This window comes from Scyliorhinus canicula, chromosome 5 (assembly GCF_902713615.1).
Source record: "Scyliorhinus canicula chromosome 5, sScyCan1.1, whole genome shotgun sequence".
NCBI lineage: Eukaryota > Metazoa > Chordata > Chondrichthyes > Carcharhiniformes > Scyliorhinidae > Scyliorhinus > Scyliorhinus canicula.
The window spans coordinates 126,441,494-126,464,387 of record NC_052150.1 but is presented as its reverse complement, the minus strand read 5'-3'; the positions used below and the strand labels follow the sequence as shown (position 1 = coordinate 126,464,387).

At 43.0% G+C, this 22,894-nt stretch overlaps 1 protein-coding gene across 1 annotated transcript in view; it reads right to left on the bottom strand.

The window, feature by feature from the left end:
* Positions 1-21,037, bottom strand: part of mtrr (5-methyltetrahydrofolate-homocysteine methyltransferase reductase) — a 94,482-nt gene extending 73,445 nt beyond the window's left edge. The window contains 7 exon segments of the mRNA XM_038796445.1: positions 3,371-3,515; positions 6,637-6,948; positions 6,951-7,026; positions 14,752-14,869; positions 14,957-15,107; positions 17,014-17,170; positions 20,845-21,037. Coding sequence (XP_038652373.1) covers positions 3,371-3,515; positions 6,637-6,948; positions 6,951-7,026; positions 14,752-14,869; positions 14,957-15,107; positions 17,014-17,157 — 946 coding nt within the window. The 5' untranslated portion in view covers positions 17,158-17,170; positions 20,845-21,037.
* Positions 21,038-22,894: the final 1,857 nt, after the last annotated feature.

Here is a 22,894-nt window from a genome sequence, read left to right as displayed (position 1 = left end):
TGGATGGAGGGTTTACAGGAAGTTTAAGGATTTGCCAATGGGACCATTGGTGGGTATGCAGTGTCACTCCTTTGAGGCAGGGTTGCTGCTGCTGCTGACACTTTGGGAGGTTAACATCTTCCTGAATTTGAAGACATGTAAAGATGCAGAGGAGTGTGCTTCTTAACAGGTCAATCTCCCTTTTGAATGTTTACTTCAAATTATTGTCCAAGGTAATGGTGAAATGGCTGGAGGGGATCCATCCGATGATGTCACGGGGTTTATTAAGGGCATGCTTTCTAGTAAAAATGTTAGATTGTTGAACTTTATTCAGGTCTTTCAGAAGAGGGCCTTGGATGGGTTGGTGATCTCCTTGGATGTAGAAAAGCTTTTGATCGGGTTGAATAGAATTATTTGGTGTAAACATTACAGAAATTTGGGGTAGGTGAAGAATTTGCCAAATGGATTCAGGTGTTGTATCATAGGCCTGTAGCGATGGTGCTCACAAATAACTTTAGGCTCCAGAGGGGGGCCAGACAGGGCTATCCTCTATCTCCCCTCGTTGTTTGTGCTGGCCAGAGTCTTTGCAGAGGCTATTAGGCAGGAACCCCTGATATCAGTGTGGAGTGTGGGGACAAGAAGCACAAGAATACACTTTAGGCAGACGATGTGCAGCTGTGTGTGTCAAAGGCAGACGTCTCGGTTCCCTCTATCATTGGTGTGATATAGGTTTAGTGCCTTCTTTGGTTATAAGATCAATTTTACAAAGTCGGAGGGCATGCCGGTGGGTGAGCTGAGGGGTAGACCTCCCATTTGTTAACTTCCTCTTTAAGTGGTCCCTATTGAGAATTAAGTACCTGGGTGTCGTGATTTCCCTTCATTTCAGGCCAGTGTTTTTCAAAGTGGGTGTCGTGACTTGTGGGTGGGTTTCAAAGCGATCGGTTGTGGCATTCCCATGGTTGTCCAGATCACAGGAGAAGTGCCCAACGGCTGCTACTGGCATTTTTATTCAGAATGGCAGCCATTGCTGCCCTTTAAATAAGGAAATGAGGCCATATGCAGTCTGCCGGCCAGAACTTCTCCTTTAATTTGCCAGTCCCTACATTTAACCCAATCCCTTATGTGCCTGAGGTGAGAAGCCTGTTGATACAGCCTAATGTTCAGGACACCCAGGCTCCCTTAGCTCCTGGGAGTTGGAACTTAGTAAACTTCAGGTGAGGCTTCTTATTCCAGATAAATGAACTAATGATTCCATTAATCTCTTTTAAAACGCTAGCATTCAGCAATATTGGTAGCATCTGCAGGAGATATAACAATCTACGCAGCACATTCATTTTAATCAAGGCAATCCTGCCCAGATGACCAATGAGCCAAGTCCCACCTAATGGGGCAATCAACTGAGGGAAATTTGCCCCATACAACTGCCAAAAACACTGTTTTCAAACTTTTTTGTCCCGGAACCCACTTTTGCCAACTGGCCAACCTTTGGGACCCACGCTGGCCAGCCGACCTATGCAGCACATGCCACACTTACCTTAATGCAAAAGTGGAGCCTTGGAAAATCTTATACATTTTTTAAATAAATGTGTGTGTGCACGTTTTGTGGAACTGCTTCGAAACCATCCTTTGAATGCCAACCCTGCAAGTGCCCATTTTAGCATCTTTCAGCATGTTCAAACAATAGCAATCAGCAACTAGGACCCAAATCAAGTTTTCAAAATATTCAGACTTCCAAATAGGCATGTCTTAATTAGTACAAAACCTAATCAGTGTGTTCTGTGAAGAATAGGTCATTTAAAAAATATTTTTGGTTCTACTGTGGCATTAATAGGCTTGAAGGGACAGTGTCTGTATGACTAATTTAATTAAGCCGCGGAACAAGTGTCTACAAAGTTTAGAACATCAAAATGTCTTGGTGTGAAAGACAGGCATTTGAAGTGCACAGGGCTGGGTTGGATGCTCCACAGGCAAATAAGACATGGGTAGAAATTTGCATTAGGAAATAAAGAAGGTTTATTGTCCTCGGTTGTTAAATTTCAAAGGGATGTAAAACAGAGTTTGCAGCTTGGAAAAGGTCAGAAATAAACAAGATAAAGTTATTAAATTTTATTTGAAAGTGTTGGCCACAAGGGTAACATAAAGATGTTTCTATCCTTTTATATTATTCAAAAGAGAAGAGCAGGCAGTGGGAAAAGTTGAGAGAGAAAAACCTTTTAAAGAGAGGTTTGGAGTTGCGGATAGCCATGTAAAACACTTCTAATGTGTGCACTGAGCTGGGAGTTGCGAAATGGAGTAAAGTGAAGCAAATTTTGGTTAACCCAGAGAAGTGTCAGTCTGTTTTTGTCAGAAAGCAGGGTTTTATTTTAAGTTTTTGGAATTTACCAGAGTGGGAAAGCGACAGAAGCCATGGGGCATCTCTTCCCTACAGCAATAGTGGGTTTTAAAAAAAATAAAGATTAAATATCTATGGGAGCTATTGCCTAAAGGGGTGTTTATTTGTGAGACTATCAGATTTTTAAACAACTCTTATGGACTGATCTGATTAATACTGCACTCCTGTATGCTTCACCGAATGCCAGTGTCTATGTATTTACATTGTGTACCTTGTGTTGCCCTATTTTGTATCTTCTTTTCATGTACTAAATGATCTGTTTGAGCTGCACACAGAAAAATACTTTTCACTGTACCTCGGTACAATAAACAAATCCAATTCAATAAGATCCTTTTGGGGAAATGTTCTGTAAGACTAATTTTAACTGTAAAAATAGGTTTGTGTGTTTAATTTTTCCTCTGTTAATAAATGTTGTAATTTGAAATCAGCAAAGTGTTACTGGATTTTGTGGGTCCTGACTTCAGTACACATAGCTTCCCATAGTAAAATAAAATAGAGAATAGTTGTGATAGTTTGCCGAGTTTTCCTTTGGGATTTGTTGGCATGCCATCTACCACCATGTTTTCACCTTTTCATCAAAATACCCCAATCTATCCAAGTTAATTTGAGGAATTGGACAAGTTACATCAAATCCAGCTGGCGCGAGTTGGCACATGCGCGGGAGCACCAGTGTGTACTAGCATCATCCCAGCGCATGCGCAGGGGGGTTCTTCTCCGGGCCGGCCATGGCGGACCGTTATACCGGCCGGCGCAGAGGGAAAGAGTGCCCCCACGGCACAGGCCCGCCCGCGGATCGGTGGGCCTCGATCTCGGGCCAGGCCACCATACGCACACACACCACACACACGTCCCACCCCCGCCGAAAAACCGGCGCCGGAGAATCCAGCAGCCAGCGTCGGGGCGGGATTCACGCCACCAACCGCCGATTCTCCGGCCCGGTGGGGGGGGTCAGAGAATCCCTCCAAGGTTCCATCTCTGGTGGAAACTCCAAAATTAAACCTGCAGAAGGACTTACTGAAATATCTAGTTCCAAGAATAAGGCAGTTTTCACTGCATCCTCCCGAGTTAGAGAAATTGCTTTAGTCACTGGAACCCGAAACACAGTGAAGTTTGATGCCAACGAAATGCATTCTTGCTGGGAGACCTGAGGATTAAACAATGGAGGAAAATGGAATTTAGCAAAGCATATATCAAATAACTCCAGAATATTTAGAATTTGCAAAATTTTACTTTTGTGTCACAATCTGAAGAAGTATAATCCAGGTCTTTAAAATACTGAATTTAAACAATGTTCTCAGAGTTAGAGGGTAGTATCCAAAATAAATAACCAAATGAAAAACTAGAAATGAAACCCTCTTCCCAAAGGGAGCAATGGATCTGTGAAGCTGATACCAAAAAACATATTAATGTGAGGTCAATGAACTCCTTTGTAAAGAACTGACCACCCCCCTACCTCAGCAACACCTCCACCCCACCTGCATCCAGCAGGGTCTCGAGCGCTGCGTCTGCAAACCGGGCTGCCGCTCTCAGTGCTACCATTTTGCAGGCTGGGATGAGTTTGTGTGGGGAGTGAAGTGCAAATACGCGGCTGCAGGTGAAATTGGAAAGCGATCAATGTTGGTGGACATCCGAGGACGGACCTGGAGGGTCGCGTGACGCGGACTGGGACCTGGCTCAAAAAGGGGTATGGCTGAGTGGCAGGGAGCCCCTTGAGCAGGCTGGTCACGTGGAACGGGAGGGTGTAATAGGGCAGGTAAAACGGTTGTGTGTGTTCACGCATCTGAGGAGTCTGAAGGCAGGAGGCCTTTTTGCAGGTGACGCACATAAAGGTAGGGGACCAGACGAGGTTGAGGAAGGGATGGGTGGGGAAGGTGTTTCTTTTTGGGCTGGATATGAAGACAAGGGAGTGGTGGGGTTGGTTAATAAGCGGGTAGCGTTTACAGGGGGGAGCATTGTGGCCGATCCGGGCAGGGGGTACGTGATAGTTAGTGGAAAGTTAGTGGTTCTAGTAGACGTTTATGCCCCAAATTGGGGTAATGTAGATTTTATGAGGTGGATGTTAGGGAAGATTCCTGACTTGGACTCGCTTTGGTTGATTATGGGGAGGGGCTTTAATACAGTTATAGAGCGTGGGGTTGTTGGCGAATGAAGAGGTGTGCGAGCAGGTGAGGGCTGCCATTTGGGGCTACATGAAGCTAAACGATATGGGGGAGGTCACAGCACTCAAGGTGGTGGTTAGGGAGAGTTAATTTTGATTCAGGCGCACAGGGAGAAAGTAGAGCGGATGTAGATGGCAAGACAGGTGGACAAGATTTTGAGGGTAGTTAGGAGATACTCGGAGGCGCCAGAGGCAGGGCTGTTGAAGGAGAGGCAGAGCCTCCAGGTGGAGTTTTAGCTAGTATCTACGGGGAAAGCAGTGACGGAGGTCCAACATATGAGTACGGGGAGAAAGCAAGCAGGATGTTGGCTCATCAGTTGAGAAAGCAGGTGGCGACGAGGGCGATTGACGGAGTGATGGATGATAAGGGCATAAAACCATAAGACCATAATTAGGCAACTGGGCCAAGGGGAAGTAATGGATAGTAAGGAGACTAGATGGGTTCTAAGTGGAGTTTTATAAAGGTTTGGGGTGGGCTTGGGGCCACTGTTGGTGAGGGCATATAATGAAGCATGGGAGAGGAGGAAACTCCCCCTACATTGTCACACGTTTCCATCTCCCTGATATTAAAGAAGGATAAGGACCCGGTGCAGTGGGGATTACCTGTCTTTAAGACGGAAGGTTCTTGATTAATAAGGGGATATGGGGATGAGTAAAAAATATCAGCCATGATTGAATGGTGAAGCAGACTCGAAGAATTGAGTGGCCTAATTCTGCTCCTATGTCTTATGGTTTTATGGCCTCATTGTATGTGGACAACAGTTGTTGTATATTTCAGACTTGTTGGGCAATATTGGAGGCATCATGGGGATTTTAGAGAAATTTGGCCGGTTTTCGAGATACAAGTTGAATATGGGGAAGAGCGAGGTGCTCCCGAGTGAGATGAGAAGGCAAGAAAGGAGGCTAGGGGAGTTGCCGTTTAGGTGGTGGAGGGGGCGAGCTTTAGATATTTGGGTATCCAAGTGACGCGGGGCTGGGTGCAGCTCACAAGTCGAACCTGGCTCTGTCGATGGGGCAGATGAAAGTGGATTTCAAGAGGTGGGATGTGCTGACGCTGTCAGGGCAGGTGCAGACTGTAAAAATGACGGTGCTGCCAAGGTTTCTGTTGGTGCTCCAGAACCTCCCAATCTTCGTCCAAGTAGTTGTTTTTTTTTTTAAAAAAGGTCAATGCGCTAATCTCTGGATTTGTGTGGGCAGGTTAGGAGGGCTTTCCTGGAGCGGAGGAGCTGGCGCTGCCGAACATGAGTGTGGCCAATATTGCTATGGTTAGGTGCGGAGGGGTCAGATGTGGTGGAGGGGGGTTTCTGATCCCGGCTGAAGCAGAAATGGACCAGTGAAGCCAATGATATGGCAGACTGGCAAGCAATCAGGGGAAGGAGAGGATACACACCTTTTTATAATAGTAGCTGCCCGACATTCAGGTATGTTTGTTTTAAAGGTCTCACTTCTTTTAATGAATGGATGAGTGAGTGGAAGGTAGGGGTGGGTGTGGAAAGAGAGAGCAGTAGGAGGGGTCAGTAATGATGCTAAGTACTCAGGTAAGTCCTGTGTATCTAGCCCAAAGCTCTGACCCGAGTGGAGGGCCCTGGGCAGTGAAAACCAGGCCAAAGGAAGTTTAAACTTCCTGGTCAATTTCAGCATGTGCATGCATCAGGACATCTATGGAATCCCAACACGCATCTCCTAACTTACGTCCCATCTCCAACAAGCTGGAGACTGGAAGATTTGAGCCATTATTTAATCAAATCTCCATGACACCAATAACAATTTATTTTCCTCCCTTGCCCAACTCTACCCGGATTCTATTCTGAATCTACTGTCATTTATGTACAGCTGGCTTCCATAACCCTATTATTGGTTCCATTTATTTATTCTGCCATGACTTCCTTTGTGATTGCATCCTCGCATTTGGAAGCACTGTCTGTTGATATCAATGACTTCTTCACAGTTTTAGAACATCTGGCCTCAGCTGAAAATTCTGAATTCTCCCTCAGTGTACCCGAACAGGCGCTGGAATGTGGCGACTAGGAACTTTTCACAGTAACTTCATTGCAGTGTTAATGTAAGCCTATTTGTGACAATAAAGATTATTTAAATTTAAATTTACCCGTTCTGTGCTTTCCTGAAACTCAACATTTAGATACTCCACTGGCAGTGTAGGGATATTCAGAGCAGTTTCTGACAGGGGTTTTTCAGATTTTACCCAGTTCGGTACTGGACAATGTTCCTGTGGTCCTGCTACTAGACAATTCTGCTCAACATTCTCAGATGAAATAACTGAATTTTCAGCCTCTGTTGGTGCATTGGCTTCGATTCTCAATAATTCAAGATCTGCCAATACATCAGGATTTTAAAATCAAATTTGTTTGCTGTTGAAACCATCATTTGTATCGAACATTTTCTCTACATGATCATTAATCCCCTCTTCTTCTTCTGGCACACATCCTTCAAAGCATCCCAAAGGCCTTCAATCCAAGGTTCGACCACTAACTCCAATCTAAAAGCAAATAAAAGAAATAATTTTTTTTTAAAAAGCATGAAATTATATTACAACTTTCTCAACCATGCAGAAAGGGATACAGTAACCTTCTTTGAAGTAATTTACATATAAACATACAAGTTAGGAGTAGGCGGCCATTCGGCCCCTTCAGCTGCTTCCCCATTCAATACAATCATGGCTGCTCCGATTGGGGACTCATTCACATTCCGCCTATACCCCCCAATAATCTTTGACTCCCTTGTTAGTCCAAGAATTCACCTACCTCTGTCTTAATTTAAGGGGCGGAATAATTATGGTTGGTTAGAAATTAATGCTCTGATAATTTTAACAGCAGTCAACTTAGAGGGACTTACATCTTGTAAATAATAGGTCATTAACAAACATTTAAAACCAACCTAACACCAGTTGGTGACCTAACCAACCAACTGCAACATAATTATATACAAAACTAAACTTTCATGGGTTTTTTTGTCCAGTTCTCAGTTGCAATCTGCAAGCATTACAAGAATAATGCTAATGCAGTTACTTAATTGAAAATATATTTTTCTTTTATTTATTTATTTATTTATTTATTTATTTATTAAATTTAGATTAGCCAATTATTTTTTCCAATTAAGGGGCAATTTAGCGTGGCCAATCCACCTACTCTGCACATTTTTGGGTTGTGGGGGCGAAACCCACGCAGACACGGGGAGAATGTGCAAACTCCACACGGACAGTGACCCAGAGCCGGGATCGAACCTGGGACCTCAGCGCCGTGAGGCGGTTGTGCTAACCACTAGGCCACCGTGCTGCCCCTTTTTTCTTTTATTTTAAATGTATTTTATTCTAAACTTATACAAAAAGGTTACAAAATATAAACAATTCCAGGAACAAACTCGCTAACACACAACGATACGGTTTGCACAAATTTTTCCCTTTTTCACCCCCCTCTGCAACGAGCTGCTCCTCAAACACGGCCATGAACATTCCCCACCTTGCCGCGAAACCCTCCGCTGAACCCCTTAATTCGTACTAGATCTTTTCCAACTGAATAAAGTCATACAAGTCCCCCAGCCAAGCCACCATCCCTGTTGTCGTTGCTGACCGTCACTCCAGAAAAATTCTTCGCTGGGCAATCAAAAGATCAACAACATCCCTACTCCCCTCCATCAGCTCCAGCTTCTCAGATATCCCAAATATCGCCACCATTGGGTCCGACCCAACCTCCTCTCCCACTATCCTTGTTAGCGCCGCAACCACTCCTGCCCAAAATCTCCTCAACCTTTTGCAGCCCCAGAGTATATGAACATGATTCGCTGGTCCTCGTCCACCCTTCTCATACTCGTCTGCCACTCCTTGGAAGAACCTACTCATTCTTGCCTGAGTCATGTGTACCCTGTGTTCCACTTTGAACTGTATCAGGCTCATTCTTGCACACGAGGTCACATTTACCCTTTGTAGTGCTTTACTCCATACTCCCTAGTTTATTTTCCCTCCCAGCTTCCCCTCCCACTTCTCCTTCACCACCTGCTCACCTCCCTTCTCTCCCAGCCACCCATATGTCTCCCCTTTCACATCCGGAAGCAGCAGTCACTCCAACAAGGATGTACCTTGGCAACCCGGGGAAATATTTCCAAATCTTTCACGGGAAGTCCCTTACCTGCAGGTACCTAAACTCACTTCCTCTCGGGAGCTCTACCCTCTCCTTCAGTTCCTCTATACTGGCAAACCCTTCTTCCATTACCTTACCCAGTCCCACATCTCTCCACTTCCTATACGTGCCAACTATACCGCCGCCCCCGCTCAAAACCGTGGTTTTCGCACGACATTAACACCGGCATTCCCTCTATCCTGAAGTGCCTCCTCAGCTGATTCCAGACCTTCACCGTGGACTACACCACAGGGCTCTCAAGAGTGTTTCCTTGGCGCCATTGACAATGCCACTGTTAACCATATGTTCAAGCTGGACCCCCTACAGGATTGTTCCTCCATCCTAACCCATTCTACCCCTTCTCCTTCCACCACCCGCCTCACCTTCTCCACGTTCGCCGACTATTAATGTAGCAGGTTCGGCAATGGCAACCCTCCCCTTCTGCCTCAGTCCAGGGTCCTCTTAACCTTGGCACCTTCCCTGCCCATACAAAGTCTGAAATAATCATATCCAGTTTTCAAAGAAGGCCTTCGGTACAAAGATAGGGAGGTTCTGGAATATGAACAGGAACCTCGGCAGAATGTTCACCTTCACCACTTGGACCCTCCCCGCCAAAGTCAAGAGCAGCATGTCCCACCTCTTCAGCTCCTCCCTAACCACCTCCACCAGTTTTGTTAAATTCCACTTGTGTAGCATCGTCCATTCCCTCGCTACCTGCCAGGTATCTAAACCTGTCACTGGCCACCTTAATTGGCATACCCCTAGACTGGCTTGACGACCCAACTCATTCACAGGGAAGCACTTTGCCTTTCCCGATATGCAATTTATACCCAGACCTCCCCAATAGGCCCATGATCCTCTCCATTGCTTTCCAGCGGGTCCGAAACATGCAATAGTAGGTATTCTGCGTATAGTGACACCCGATGCTTCCTTTGTCCCCTCGTAATCCCTCGCCATCAAGCTGACCCGCTAAGAGCCATTGCAAGAGGCTCTATAACCAGCACAAACAGCAGCAGCGACAGCGAGCACCCCGCCTTGTTCCCCTGTGCAGTTCAAAGTTCCGTGAACCCATGTCATCGGTGCCACATGTAACAGGTGCACCCATGCCCCCAAACCCAGTCCTACCCAGGACGTCAAACAGGTACCGCCCCGGAAATACATTTTTCATATGTAAACTTTTTATACTGCTTTTCCCCAATAAGGAAGTTCTCTGATCAGCAGCAAATTTTCAAAATGTAGGAAAATGGTACCCACAATTTTTGAACTATAATTGCCAGAATATTACAGGCAGTGCAATCAGAAATTTCATAGAATCACCACAGTGCAAAGGAGACCATTCAGCCCATCGAGTCTGCACCAACCCTTCGAATGAGAACCCTGCCCATTTACGAGTGTCCACGCCTACCTATCCACGTAATCCCCAAAACCGAACCTGCACATCCCTGGACATTAAGGGCAATTGATCATGGCCAATCCACCTAACCTGCACATTTTTGGACTGTGGGACGAAACTGGAGGATCCGGAGGAAACCCACGCAGACACGGGGAGAGAGTGCAAACTCCACACAGACAGTCACCCGAGGCTGGAGGCCCGAGTGCTAACCACTGCACCACTGTGCCACGGTGCTGATGAGCAATGCTTCTCTTCCAGCAGTATGGACTTGTAAATTTATTGCCATGGTAAATTGCATTCTCAAGTTGAATTACAAACAAGTAAGTTAATGCTATGAAGTTTATAACCAAAAGCTTAATTTGGGCTTCTTTTTAAACAAAAGACTAGGTCACAAGTTTAAATCACCAATTAAGTTTCATTGCGATCAGTATGTGCATGGTGACCTCAAGGCCAAATCAGTTGATCCTTTTGACTAAATTAACAGCAATGTACTGTGATCTGCATTAAAGTTTGTTTTATTTCTAGTTGATACCTAATTGGTTAAACGTTAGATTTCAAAGCTGGACTGAATATTTCTAGTACATAATCAGGTTAAAAACTCAATTCCTATCTGACTTCAGATAATGCATTGAATCAACATGGTGAAGTTTTCTCATTATGCTGTGACTGTTCAATAATTAACAGAGACATTTCATTTTCCAAATCAAAGAAGGTTTTTAATTAAACTTAGAGTATCCAATTACTTTTTTTCTAATTAAGGAACAATTTAGCATGGCCAATCCACAGAGCCTGCACATCCTTAGGTTTTGGGGGTGAGACCCACACAAACACAGGGAGAATGTGCAAACTCCAACCACATCAAAGAAGTTTTTGTCATAAGGACAATCTCTATTGTTGGGTGGTTTTATGTTTTCTACTTGTGGTATTGCATAATACTTTGGTGTCACCTTCCTGCAAAACATCTTTATCATAACATCGAAGCTTAGAAATGTTTCTAAGTGCTTCTCAGAATGAATTACTGGATGGACAACATGACTGGTGTTATTTAGGTCAACACAGCAGAAATTTTATGTACATTAAAAAAAAAAGAGATAAATAACTAGTTTATTTGTTCTTGATGCCACTGGACAAGACAAAATTGTTTTCCAGGGCAGCTCGCTGCTATTCCTGAAATGTTTACCCTATTCTGACAGGGTCACAAGATATGAAATGTTAACCGTATCTTCTGCTTTCCACCTAACCTAAATATTTTCTAAATTTTTGATTGTATGCAAAAGTGTCTGTCCAGTGATGTTTGTAATGACCCAGAAACAAAGGACTTTGGCGATCTCCATGCCAACGACTCTGATCTCTCTCAACATTTAATTAACTGTAGCATTGCATATTAGAGATTCCCAGGATTGAGCTGCAGCATATTAGAACCGCTGGCAAGGTATCAGCGTCTCGAGATACAGGATAGGCCATTTAGGATTGAGGAGAAATTTCTTCAAGCACAGGGTGGTGAAAACCTGTGTAATTTACTACCTCATAAAGCTGTGGAGGCCAAGTCACTGAAAGTATTTAAGAAATAGATATATTTCTAAACACAAAGGCATCAAGGGGTATGTGGAGAGTTCAAGCGAATGGCGCTGAGATGGCGGATCAGCCATGTGCACATTGATAGGCCGAATGACATACTCCTGTATTCTATGTTTTTATGATAGTTATGCTTTCAACTATATCCTTTAATTCATGGTGAAATGGAGTAGAATGAAGAGAGGCCGGGGGCTCTAATGAGATCTGCCTGATGTCAAACATGTGGTCTATTACCAAATATGCCTAGAGACAAACGCATGTGACCTTCCTATACAGAGATAGAAATGCAAATTGAAACTTATTCAAAGTCGGCTGCAAATTTTAACACAACATAAAGGAGGTGGCAGCTGGTTATGCTGCTGCTCCTCAAATTCTCTAGAGGCAGTCAGACAGAAGCATTTGAGGGAGGAGACTGAAAGGAGTTGCTGTGGCAGATAGAAGAAAATGCTTATGTTTGTGTTGACAACCAAACAGAGAGCTGGTGAGAACAGAATTTAGGGTTGTGAAAAGTTAAAGACCACAGAATTACCATAGGGTACATTGCAACTGGTGGCACATTTTATTATGCTCAAAGGGTTGAGTGATGGAAACTTTGTTTAAAAGGGCACTGCAAGATGTACACTGTGTCATAATATACACCAGTATATCATGGTACAGACACACACACTGATTGACACACAGCAAGACCAATCAACACACACAACACCGCAGCCAATCACCAGTTAGAGCACACTCACTATAAAGACACGGGCATCAGTTTTCCCGCTGATTCAGGATACAGCCTCTCAGAAGGACAGAGCTCATAGCTTACAGCACAGATCTTCACCATGTGCTGAGTGAATAGACTGGTTAGGATAGGCATAGGTCTTTAGTTTAATCTAACATAGTGTCGACCCACAGTGAAAGTATGTTCAACAGTTTCTAGCTTAATAAAATAGTGTTGTACTATTTGAAGTGTTGGTAGCCTGTATGTGTTACTGCTGAGGTAGATGCAGTCTCCACAGATCCAGAGTACCCAACACATCACACTGAAGAAGCAGGGAGAAGAGATCCTGTTGGCACCGAGATGAGATTTGGACTTTAACCCCAGGAATACATGTCCACAGAGAGTGCGGTAAAATGCATAAACTTAGGTGGGATTTTCCACCATGTCAAGAAGGGAATACCTTTTCTGTAGTTTACTGTATTAGTTACTATTAAGTAATGTTTAGTCTATGTTGAGTCTTAAACATGAAATCTTGTCGTTATGCTCGGAATCACTCACTAGGAAATTCATATCTCTTTTTAAAAGTCATCAGACTCAATCGGAATTGTAACTATATTATATAGGGCAAAATAAAGACTGGGATATATAGATATAGGATGAAGGTAGAAACGGATATATCATGAGTAAACAAATCTAGCTTTTTAAAATATAGTTGGAACGGAGACTCTCAACAACATTGAACATTCTTTTCAAGTCAGATGATTGCTCAGCTGTAGTTATTACTCAGATCACCGTTAAAACCCCATTTTAACAAGGCCTAAATTTTTAAATCGGATTTTTAGTAGTGATATCAAAACAGGAAGAAATTACCACCACATCAACTGATTTCAGTGATTACAGCCAATAGGGGAGCAGTGAATGACATCCGACAATTTGTTCACGCAATAATCCTGAAATTGCAAATTCAGAGGGGGTAAAGACAGAAATTCACCCTGCTAATTCTAGGCCAATGTTTTGTGTTTCATTTGTCTAGAGTTTTATTTGAATATAGTGTATAATAGGCAGGACTCAAAATGGCCCTTAGTTCAATCTGTAAAGCCCAGGAGCACTTCATCAGTGTACATCTTGCAGTGTCCTTTTAAAGAAAGTTTCCTTCACTCAACCCTTTAAAAACTATGATCAGATGTCAGTTTGTAGTCTTTACCTAGGGGTAAATATGAAAGGTGTAGAGCAGAGTGAACCATGATGGAGAAGAGTGTTGCTGTGGATTTTTTGCTATTTGACACCAGAACTTGTAGCAAATATATTACTTGAAAATAAATAAACTGATTACTGGAGCACATATTACTACAGTTTCTATAAATGGTGTGCGACAGTGTCAGCCTAACCAGTGCTTCTTTACGTTTATTATATCTTAAAATAAATTGTATTCGGTTGAAGAAAAGCAGACATCCAAAGACTATCTTGTAAATGTGGATGGAGTGGGTCAGATGCAGAGATCACAAGAGCAATGAAATGTTCTCAGGATAGTGGAGCAGGAAAGATTGTTACTGACCATCAAGAAAAGGCAACAAGGTTAAGCTGATCATACTCTCGGGCATGAGAACTTGCTGAGGAAGGTGACCGAAGGAAGGTTAGAGATGTAGACCAAGAGGGAGAAAGAGAACAATTATGTTAGACAACTTGAAATTGAAAACAGAAAGCTTCTACAAGCAACTGAAGATGAAAGCAGATCACTGCAACTAACTCAAGCCTGCAGAGGAGCAAAACTGGGTGATGATATTCCTACTGTGTAGTCGACAGGTGACAGCCTGTGAATTCTATTTTGCATAACGGTCAACCAGTCAAAATAAAATCTTCCAGGTTTTGGGGAGGGGGGGGTGCATTTTCTACTCTAGCCATGAATGTCAAATAACATTTCTCTAAAATGCCAACTCCAAAGTATGCTAACCTACTGTCCACTTCTCCCTTATTTCCTATTCTCTGCAATACACGTGCTTTCGACTGCTAAGTGAGCTGCCTCTAGTTATTCTCCAAAGCTGCTCAGTAGCAAGTAGCCACACAACAGCAGCCCTGAAGGAACAACTTTCTCTGATTCTGCTACTTTGGGAAACTTGCACAGCAAAGTAATGGAGATTAGAAACAACTTGAGGAGAGTGGGAAAAATCAGACCAACACCAACTTGTTTAAAAACACAAGGCAAGCATACTAATTACTGTCTACTAAAGGATACAAACAAGCAGCTGAAAATAATTTATTTTGCAAATAGGCAAAAGGAATAATTTGTAATTTTCAATGGCTTGTTTATTAATGAAATATTTTCCCCCAAATTATACATACAATGTGCTATCAGTAAAAACTCATTAATGTAAGGCCACAGATAAAAGTTAGTAAAAGTTCCATTGCCAAACTTACCCAACACCATCATCTGCATATCCAGTTGCATAGAAGTGCTCTCCACCAAGCTGTTGAAGACGCTTATCAATTATCTTTCCACCATTGGCAAAAAAACAATAATTGGAATCTCCAAGAGCTATACAGAAAAAAATATTGAAAATTAGTGCAATAAATTATCAGCACCATTTCTGATGTTACTTGTAGAATTCAAAACATTTATTACCTAATACTGCATATTTTATGTGTGAAAAGTAGTGAGCTGGCAAATTGCTATTAAGTTCTTTTGCAAATTTCCTTGCCGTTTCTGGTAGTTCCCCAGAACCAGTCGTAGAGGCAATTATAACAACAGGAGCATGTTCTTTCTCCAAGTTGAACTGAAAGAATAAGACAAGAGAAAGTGAACTTCTTCAAAATTCAACAATCTGTTTCTTATACCAATCTCAGACAAAAAGAGGCTTTCAAAAGGGTTCAACAATTAAAACAAATGAAATAAATGTAAACCATAATCCAAAGTCTCCCTAAGTTACATGGACATGCTAGCAGTGTGTAGCAAATGGGTGATAGCACAGACACATGAGCAGTTTGTTTCCAAATGCAGCAAGACCAGGACAACATTTAGGTTTAGACTGAAAGGTGACAAATAATATTTGTGCTACACAAGTGTCAGCCAATGCCCAATCTCCAACAAGTCAGGATCTACCCACCTTTCCCTGACAATTAATATAATCACTGAATCTCCCACAATCAATAACCTGGGGGATACCATTGACCAGAAACTCAAATGGATCAGCCATATAAATACTGTGGCTACAAGAGGCCTGGAATTCTTCAGCAAATAACTCATCTCCCGCATCCCCAAAGCTTGTCCATCATCTAGAAGGAACAAGTCAAGGGTGTGATGGCACACTCTCCACTTGCCTGGATGAGTGCAGCGCCATCAACACTCAAGAAGCTTGACATTATCCAGGACAAAGCAAGACGCTTGATTAGTCCTCATCCAGCACCTTGAACATTCACGCCCTCGAACAGTGACAGACAATGGCTGCAATGTGTACCATCTACAAGATTCCCTGCAGCAACTTATCAAGGCTCCTTCTACAGCACCTTCAAAACCCACAATCTCTACCACCTAGAAGGATAAGGGAGAAGGTGCATGGTAATGCCACTACCTGCAAGTCCCAACTCCAAGCCACATACCATCCTGTCTTGGAACTACATTGCCTTTCCTTCACTGTTGCTTTTCCTTCACAGTTGCTGGATCAAGATCCCCAAACTCCTTTCCGATCAGCACTGTGGGTGTAGCTGCACCACAGACTGTAGCAGCTCAAGGTGGAGGCTCATCACCACCTTCGGAAGGGCAATAAACACTGGCATAGCCAGTGATGCCCACATCCCGGGAACGAATACATTTTTTTAAAGCATTATGAATTACTGAAAATATATTTTTCAAACTGTGTAATTTCAATACACTTATATACCCATTGGGGAGTCATACTCAAAAGGGACGTAGATCAAAAAATCAGAAGTGTTATTATACAATAGGTTTTACATCCTAACTCGAAGATGACAACATGAATCTCAAAGCTAAAAGCACAACCACAGACTTTTTTTTCTCTCCCCACATCATCAACCGGAAAAACAAGAACAACCAAGCCCAAGAGGAGAATTGTAAAACAAGAGTAGATTAGTTTAAGCAATGGCTATAAAGTTAATCTCCAATGATTCCAATTGCATCAAAACAAAATGCACTTTTAATAAACGGGATGCATGTCCAACATGAAATCAAGCATCAGTCTTGGTTCAGCGATGTGAATCTGAAGGCAGTGGGTACAAGCCCACTTCTGGATTTGAGCAAATAATCTATGCTGATATTTCAGCAATAGCACTGAAGAAGTGCTGCTTTGCCAGGAGTGCTACCTTACACAGAAGTAATTAAACTAATGCCTTATTAAACAAAAACCCATGGCACTTTTCAAAAGTCAGTTCTCACTATTATTTTCTTAACTCAATTCACAAATGGATTATCTGGCACCTTATCTCATTGCTATCTATGGGACAATGAGGCAAGCAAACTGACTCCTATTTCCCTACATTGCAATACTGATTGCATAATTGTTTTTTTTACATCACACAGAACCATCTATGAGGTAACTCAAAAGGCAAACATCTGTCAGCCAGTGTGACATCTAAAGCAATAGGTGCTGGAATATATCTCTTCATAGAAAACATCTACGTTAATCACATGCATTGACTGGTACCAAAGGGTTATTTTCCAGTTACCTCTTCCAGCTGGCTCACACAATAAATATCAGTTGCAAATCCTTTTCTGTCTGCTTCCTCAGCAATTTCTTCAGCAATTGCTTTCGCTTGACCACATTGTGAGGCATAAAGCAACAAAATTCGTTGTTTGGTTGCTAAAGACATCCTCCTGCACCAACTGTGTGAATTAAAATATTGGTCAGTCATCATGTGCAATATCAACAGATGAGATTATCTCAATCATAGAATTCCTGCAGTGCAGAGGAAGGCCATTCGGTCCATTGGGTCTGCACTGACCCTCTGAAAGAGCACCCTGCCTCGGCCCAATTCCTCAACCTATACATGTAACCCCACCTAACTAAGGGACAATTTTATCATGGCCAATCCAGCTAAACTGAACATCTTTGGACTGTGGGATGAAACACGGACAGTCACCTGAGGTCGGAAACGAACACGGGATTCTGGCGCTGTGAGGCAGCAATGCTAACCACTGTGCGACCCAAATCTAAAAGATTTGAGTGTATATAGTGCCTTTCATGATCTTAGGATGTACCAAAACACTTCCACATTCAGTCAAGTACTTTGGAAGTGTAATCTTGACTGTAATGTAGGAAACGTGGCAGCCAATTTTCACACAGTCCAACAAACAGGAATGAGATAATTTACCCAATAATAATTGGTTCTTGGACTGGCAACAGCTCGGCCTTAAAATCTTCATCCTTGCTTACAAATCCCTCCATGGCCTCACTTGTCTCTGTAGCCTCCTCCAACCCAACAACCTTCCAAAATCAGCGTTCCTCGAATTCGGTTCTCATGGGAATCTCGGGAGTTTTAACTATTCCACTACTGGTAACTTTGCATTCAGCTGGTTGGGCCCTCGACTTTTGGAATACTTCCCTAAATCTCTCCCCTCTCTTCCTTATGATGCTCCTCAAAATATGCCTCTTTAACCACGCTTTTGGTTACCGGACCTAATATCGCCCCATGCCTCGGGTGTTTGCGAATGCTTCTGTGAAGCACTACAGAGTGTCTTACTGTGGTAAAAAGGGAGTACTATATTAATACAAGTTGTTGTTGGTTGAGAGCATTGGGGATCTGCATAGCTCTTCTTTAAAATAGTGCAGATCTTTTACATGCACCCAAGAAAACAGTCAGGATTTCAGTTTAACATGCCATTTGAAAGATGATGCCACCACTACTCCAGCACTCCCTCTGTAGTGCACTGGAATGTCAGCCGAAATTATGTGCTCAAGAAGTGGGACTCAACCACAGAGTTTTCTGATTCACAGACAAAGACACTGCCAACTGAGTAAATACTGACAACCCTAAGTAAGATGGGTCAATTTGGTATTGTTTTTAAATTAGGAATAAATATGGCCTCATATCAATAATATACACATCATCCCCATACTTGGTAAGGTTTTCCACCAGGGAATTTTCACGGGAGATGCAAAATTGAGTGTAGTCAATGGTCACATTAATTTAAAATGTTCATAAATTTTCCCAAAATGAATTCTTAGGGGGCATGGAGATTAAGGCTTGTGGAAGGTTGTTCCAGTCCTTCTTGGGAAAAAGAAGTTAACAAAAAAAAACACATTGACTTGAATAGTTGGTTATCAACAGTTTTGAATTTGGTCACTTTTGGGCTTAAATGTACTGCTTAGAAATATTTAACTATTCATTCAAAATTTTATATGGACACGTCAACCTATGAACTTTTCTTAGTTTTTGGAGACAGTGTCAGCCTAGAGATGTGACCATCTGAATGTCGCATTACATTCATCCCCCACCATCTGGCCTGGGCTTGCGAAATCCTACCAACTGTCCTGGCTTGAGACAATTCACACCTCTTTAACCTGGGGTTACCCCTATATCTGGATCTGTAAAGACTTAATTACCTGTAAATGCTCGCATTCAAAGCAATGTCTTGCATCTTTGACTTTGTCTATATATATATGTTTCTGGAACATACCTCTTCATTCACCTGAGGAAGGAGCAGTGCTCCGAAAGCTAGTGTTTGAAACAAACATGTTGGACTTTAACCTGGTGTTGTAAGGCTTCTTACTGTGCTCACCCCAGTCCAACGCCGGCATCTCCACATCATTATTTTTATGTTAACATTACAATCAATTCAGAAAACAACAAGCAGCATTTTCATCGTCACCATGATGCATAAAGACATATATACTGCAATGATCAACAGTTGCGAGACAATAATGCAGTTTGACAATAAGTAATTTGACATTTGATTATTAAGATAGTCTATGTAGGACTACAATACTGGAAGTTTGAATTTGATCTATCCAGCAACTATTTCTTTCCAGACTCTGTTTGAATTTGACAGGAATTCCAGAGACATATTAAACTTGAAATGCTAACTCTGCTTCTCGCTCTCGCCACAAATGGTTCCTGAATTTCCTGCTTTTATTTAGAATATGCAACATTTAGATTTTTTTTTTTTAAAAAGAGCTTTACCATGATAGATTTAGATGAGGAAAGGTGGTGGGGGTTTGAGTGGAGAAGATGAATTCCTTTTCCAAAATGATTTTATTATAATTTTTAACCATTTTTATAAAGTATACAATAACAACCAAATTGTAAGAACTCCCCCCTTCCAACACTAAAACCTCACCACTAAATCCACCTCCCCCCCCCCCCCAGCCACCCCCCCCCCCTCCTAACAGCTAACTGTGACCAATTCTTAAAATACACATGGATTCTGTATACATCTCTCGCTGCCTCAGGAAAGCAGACAGCATTATCAGAGACCCCTCCCATGCAGGCTTTGCCTTCTTCCATTCCCTTCCATTTGATGGTACAGAAATCTGAAGACCCGCACATCCAGACATATGAGCAGTTTCTTCCCCACAGCTACTAGACCACTCAACGACTCTCTCTTGGACTGATCTGTTCCATGTAAGAACACTATTCACAATGTCCAATGCTGCTCTTGCTCATGAATTCACTTTGTTTGGCCTCTTGTTCCGCACTGTAACCAATCACGTTTTGTCGATGAACCACTTGTCAGTGTACTCTGTTGATTATTCTTTTTTGTCTACTGTGTATGTACTGTGTCCATTCCCTTGGCCGCAGAAAAATAGGTTTTCACTGTACTTCAGTACATGTGACAATAAATCAAATCAAATAAACGGCCGCCATCTACGGTAAAACCTTTCCACCAGCCCCCTAATGGTAAACGAGACCTTCTCGTGGTGCAAAATCTCCATCAAGAGGTGCTTGGCGGTTTAAACATAATGGTACAACACCCAAAAAATATCCAGCTTTTATTCACTTTGTTTCTCAATCTCCCTCACTCCATTCCAAAATAAAATTCCAAAGATTGGACAACTTTAATTTTATAAAGGTGCCCACTAATCATAGAATTTACAGTGCAGAAGGAGGTCAAGGGGCCCACCGAGTCTGTACTGGCCCTTGGAAAGAGCACCCTATGCCCATAACCCTCAACTAACCTTTTTTGGATACTAACGGCAATTTAGCATAGCCCATCCACCTAACCTGCACATCTTTCAACTGTGGGAGGATACCAGAGCACCTGGGGTAAACCCACGCAGACACGGGGAGAACTTGCAGACTACCACAGTGACCCAAGCTGGGAATCGAACCTGGGACCCTGGAGCTGTGAAGCAACTGCCCTAACCACTGTACTGCCCCACTGATTTATGGGGACACAAGCATTCTGTCACCTTTATTCTGTTGAAAATTATGACATAGAGTATTGGAACATTGGAATTATATGATTTAATCATGTTATAAAGTAACCCCAATGCCTTCCTTTGCAACCACAAGAACTACAGTCTCCAGTGGAGGGGGTGGAGAGAATGTGATACTTACGTAGGAGGACTGACGATGATAGTTGTCCTTTTCCTAGGAGCTGCAATAAAATATACTGCGTGACGGTAACACTTGGACTGAGAGACATGTGCTGTACGAGCCGATCCCACAGGTTTAGCAGCTGCTCGGTGAACGAGCCAAGTCCCGGTCCGCCTCGATACTAGTTTAAAGGTTCCTCCTCTCACTCGCAACATTGACACACGGCGCAGGCGCAGGACCTCCCTTTATCCCAGCTTGATTGACGTCGCTTCGACCCAATCACCACTTGAATATCGGAGCGATTATCCAATGAATGCAGCCCAAATGAAATAGGCGGGCGGAAGAGGTCGGGTGGTGTGGTGCGCGCTGGGGGCCCCGGGGGAGGGAATGATGTGAATGTTGCTCTCATGTGTCGGTGACTCTCCGGACACCCTCAGCCCTGCCCGGGAGAGCTGCAAACAGCACTGCAGCAAGTTTCACAGCTGCAAAGCAGGGCTAGCGAGGCGGCCGGAATTTAACCTGATTTGTCAAACTCACTCATTTGGAACGAAGAGATCATTCGTTTTGCTTCCGTAACAACTAGGCGGGAAATCGGAAATTATAGAGTAAATAGGTAAAAGAAGTGAGGGCAACCGATCGTGAAAGGCAACATTTGATATAGACGACGGCAAAGCAGTGAAGTTGGGGACAGGGCGAGTAGACTCTCAACAGTCAAAACCGGAACACTTTGAAAAGAGTTCAAAAGAGTCGTGTGGGACTGGAAACATTAACTCGGTTTCTCTCTCCACAGATTATGCCAGACCGGCTAAGCATTTTCTGTTTTTTTTTATTACAGATTGATAAAGACTTGGGATGGCTGAGCTCCTGTGATGAATCACATGTTGGGAGATCAATTATAGGAGTCTGGAGAGGGGCATTTGAAGGTCACTTAATACCTCTTGGAATATGCCCCAGCCACAGTTGGGAGCCCTATTATTGAACCAAGTTGTTGAAGACATGAGTTGTGAACCACTGACTTTTGTTTCAGTAACAATTCTGCCTCATTTTCTTAGAAAACCTGAACTAGGGCTTCTTTGGTCACAAGCCAGAATCTTCTAATTCATTCTAACTTTACTATGTAATGCGCATTCCATCTGCTGCATCTGTCCATTTGACCATTACGTCTATATGTTCCAGAAACCCAATATCCTCAACTTCACTGTTAACCACCCAGCAAATCTTTGTCACCCGCAAACTTACTGATCCTACCCCTCCCCCCACACAGTCATCTATGTTATTTATATAAATGACAAATAATAGGGGTCCCAGCACTGATTCCTGTGGTATGCCACTGGACACTGGCCAGCCTTCTGTCATCACCCTGCGTCTTACAACTAAGCCAATTTTGAATCCACCATATTAAATTGCCATGTATCCCGTGTGCATTTGCTTTCTTTATAAGTCTCCCATGTGAGACCTTGCCAAAGGCTTTGCTGAAATCCATATAAACTACATCAATTGCAGTACTCTCATCTAAACATCTAGCCATCTCCTCAAAACATTCAATCAAATTTGTTAGGCATGATCTCCCTCTGCAAAGCCATGCTGACTATCCCTGATCAAACCTTGCTTCTCCAAGTAGAGCGAGATCCTCTTTCTTCAGAACTTTCTCCAATAGTTTCCCTATCGTTGATGTGAGACTCACTGATCTGTAGTTCCTTGGCTTATCTCTACGACCCTTTTAAATAGCGGAACTACATTAGCCGTTCTCCTAAAAGGTTCTCCTGCATACATTTTAAGAAAGCCACACCATCTATGTCATTAACACTATGACTATCCCAGTAACTTTTTTAAATTTAGAGTACCCAATTCATTTTTTCCAATTAAGGGACAATTTAGTGTGGCCAATCCACCTGCACATCTTTGGGTTGTGGGAGCAAAACCCACGCAAACACAGGGAGAGTGTGCAAACTCCACACAGACAGTGACCCAGAGCCGGGATTGAACCTGGGACCTCAGTGCCGTGAGGCCGCAGTGCTAACCCACTGCACCACCGTGCTGTCCTGACTATCCCAATTCATGTTGGGGAAAG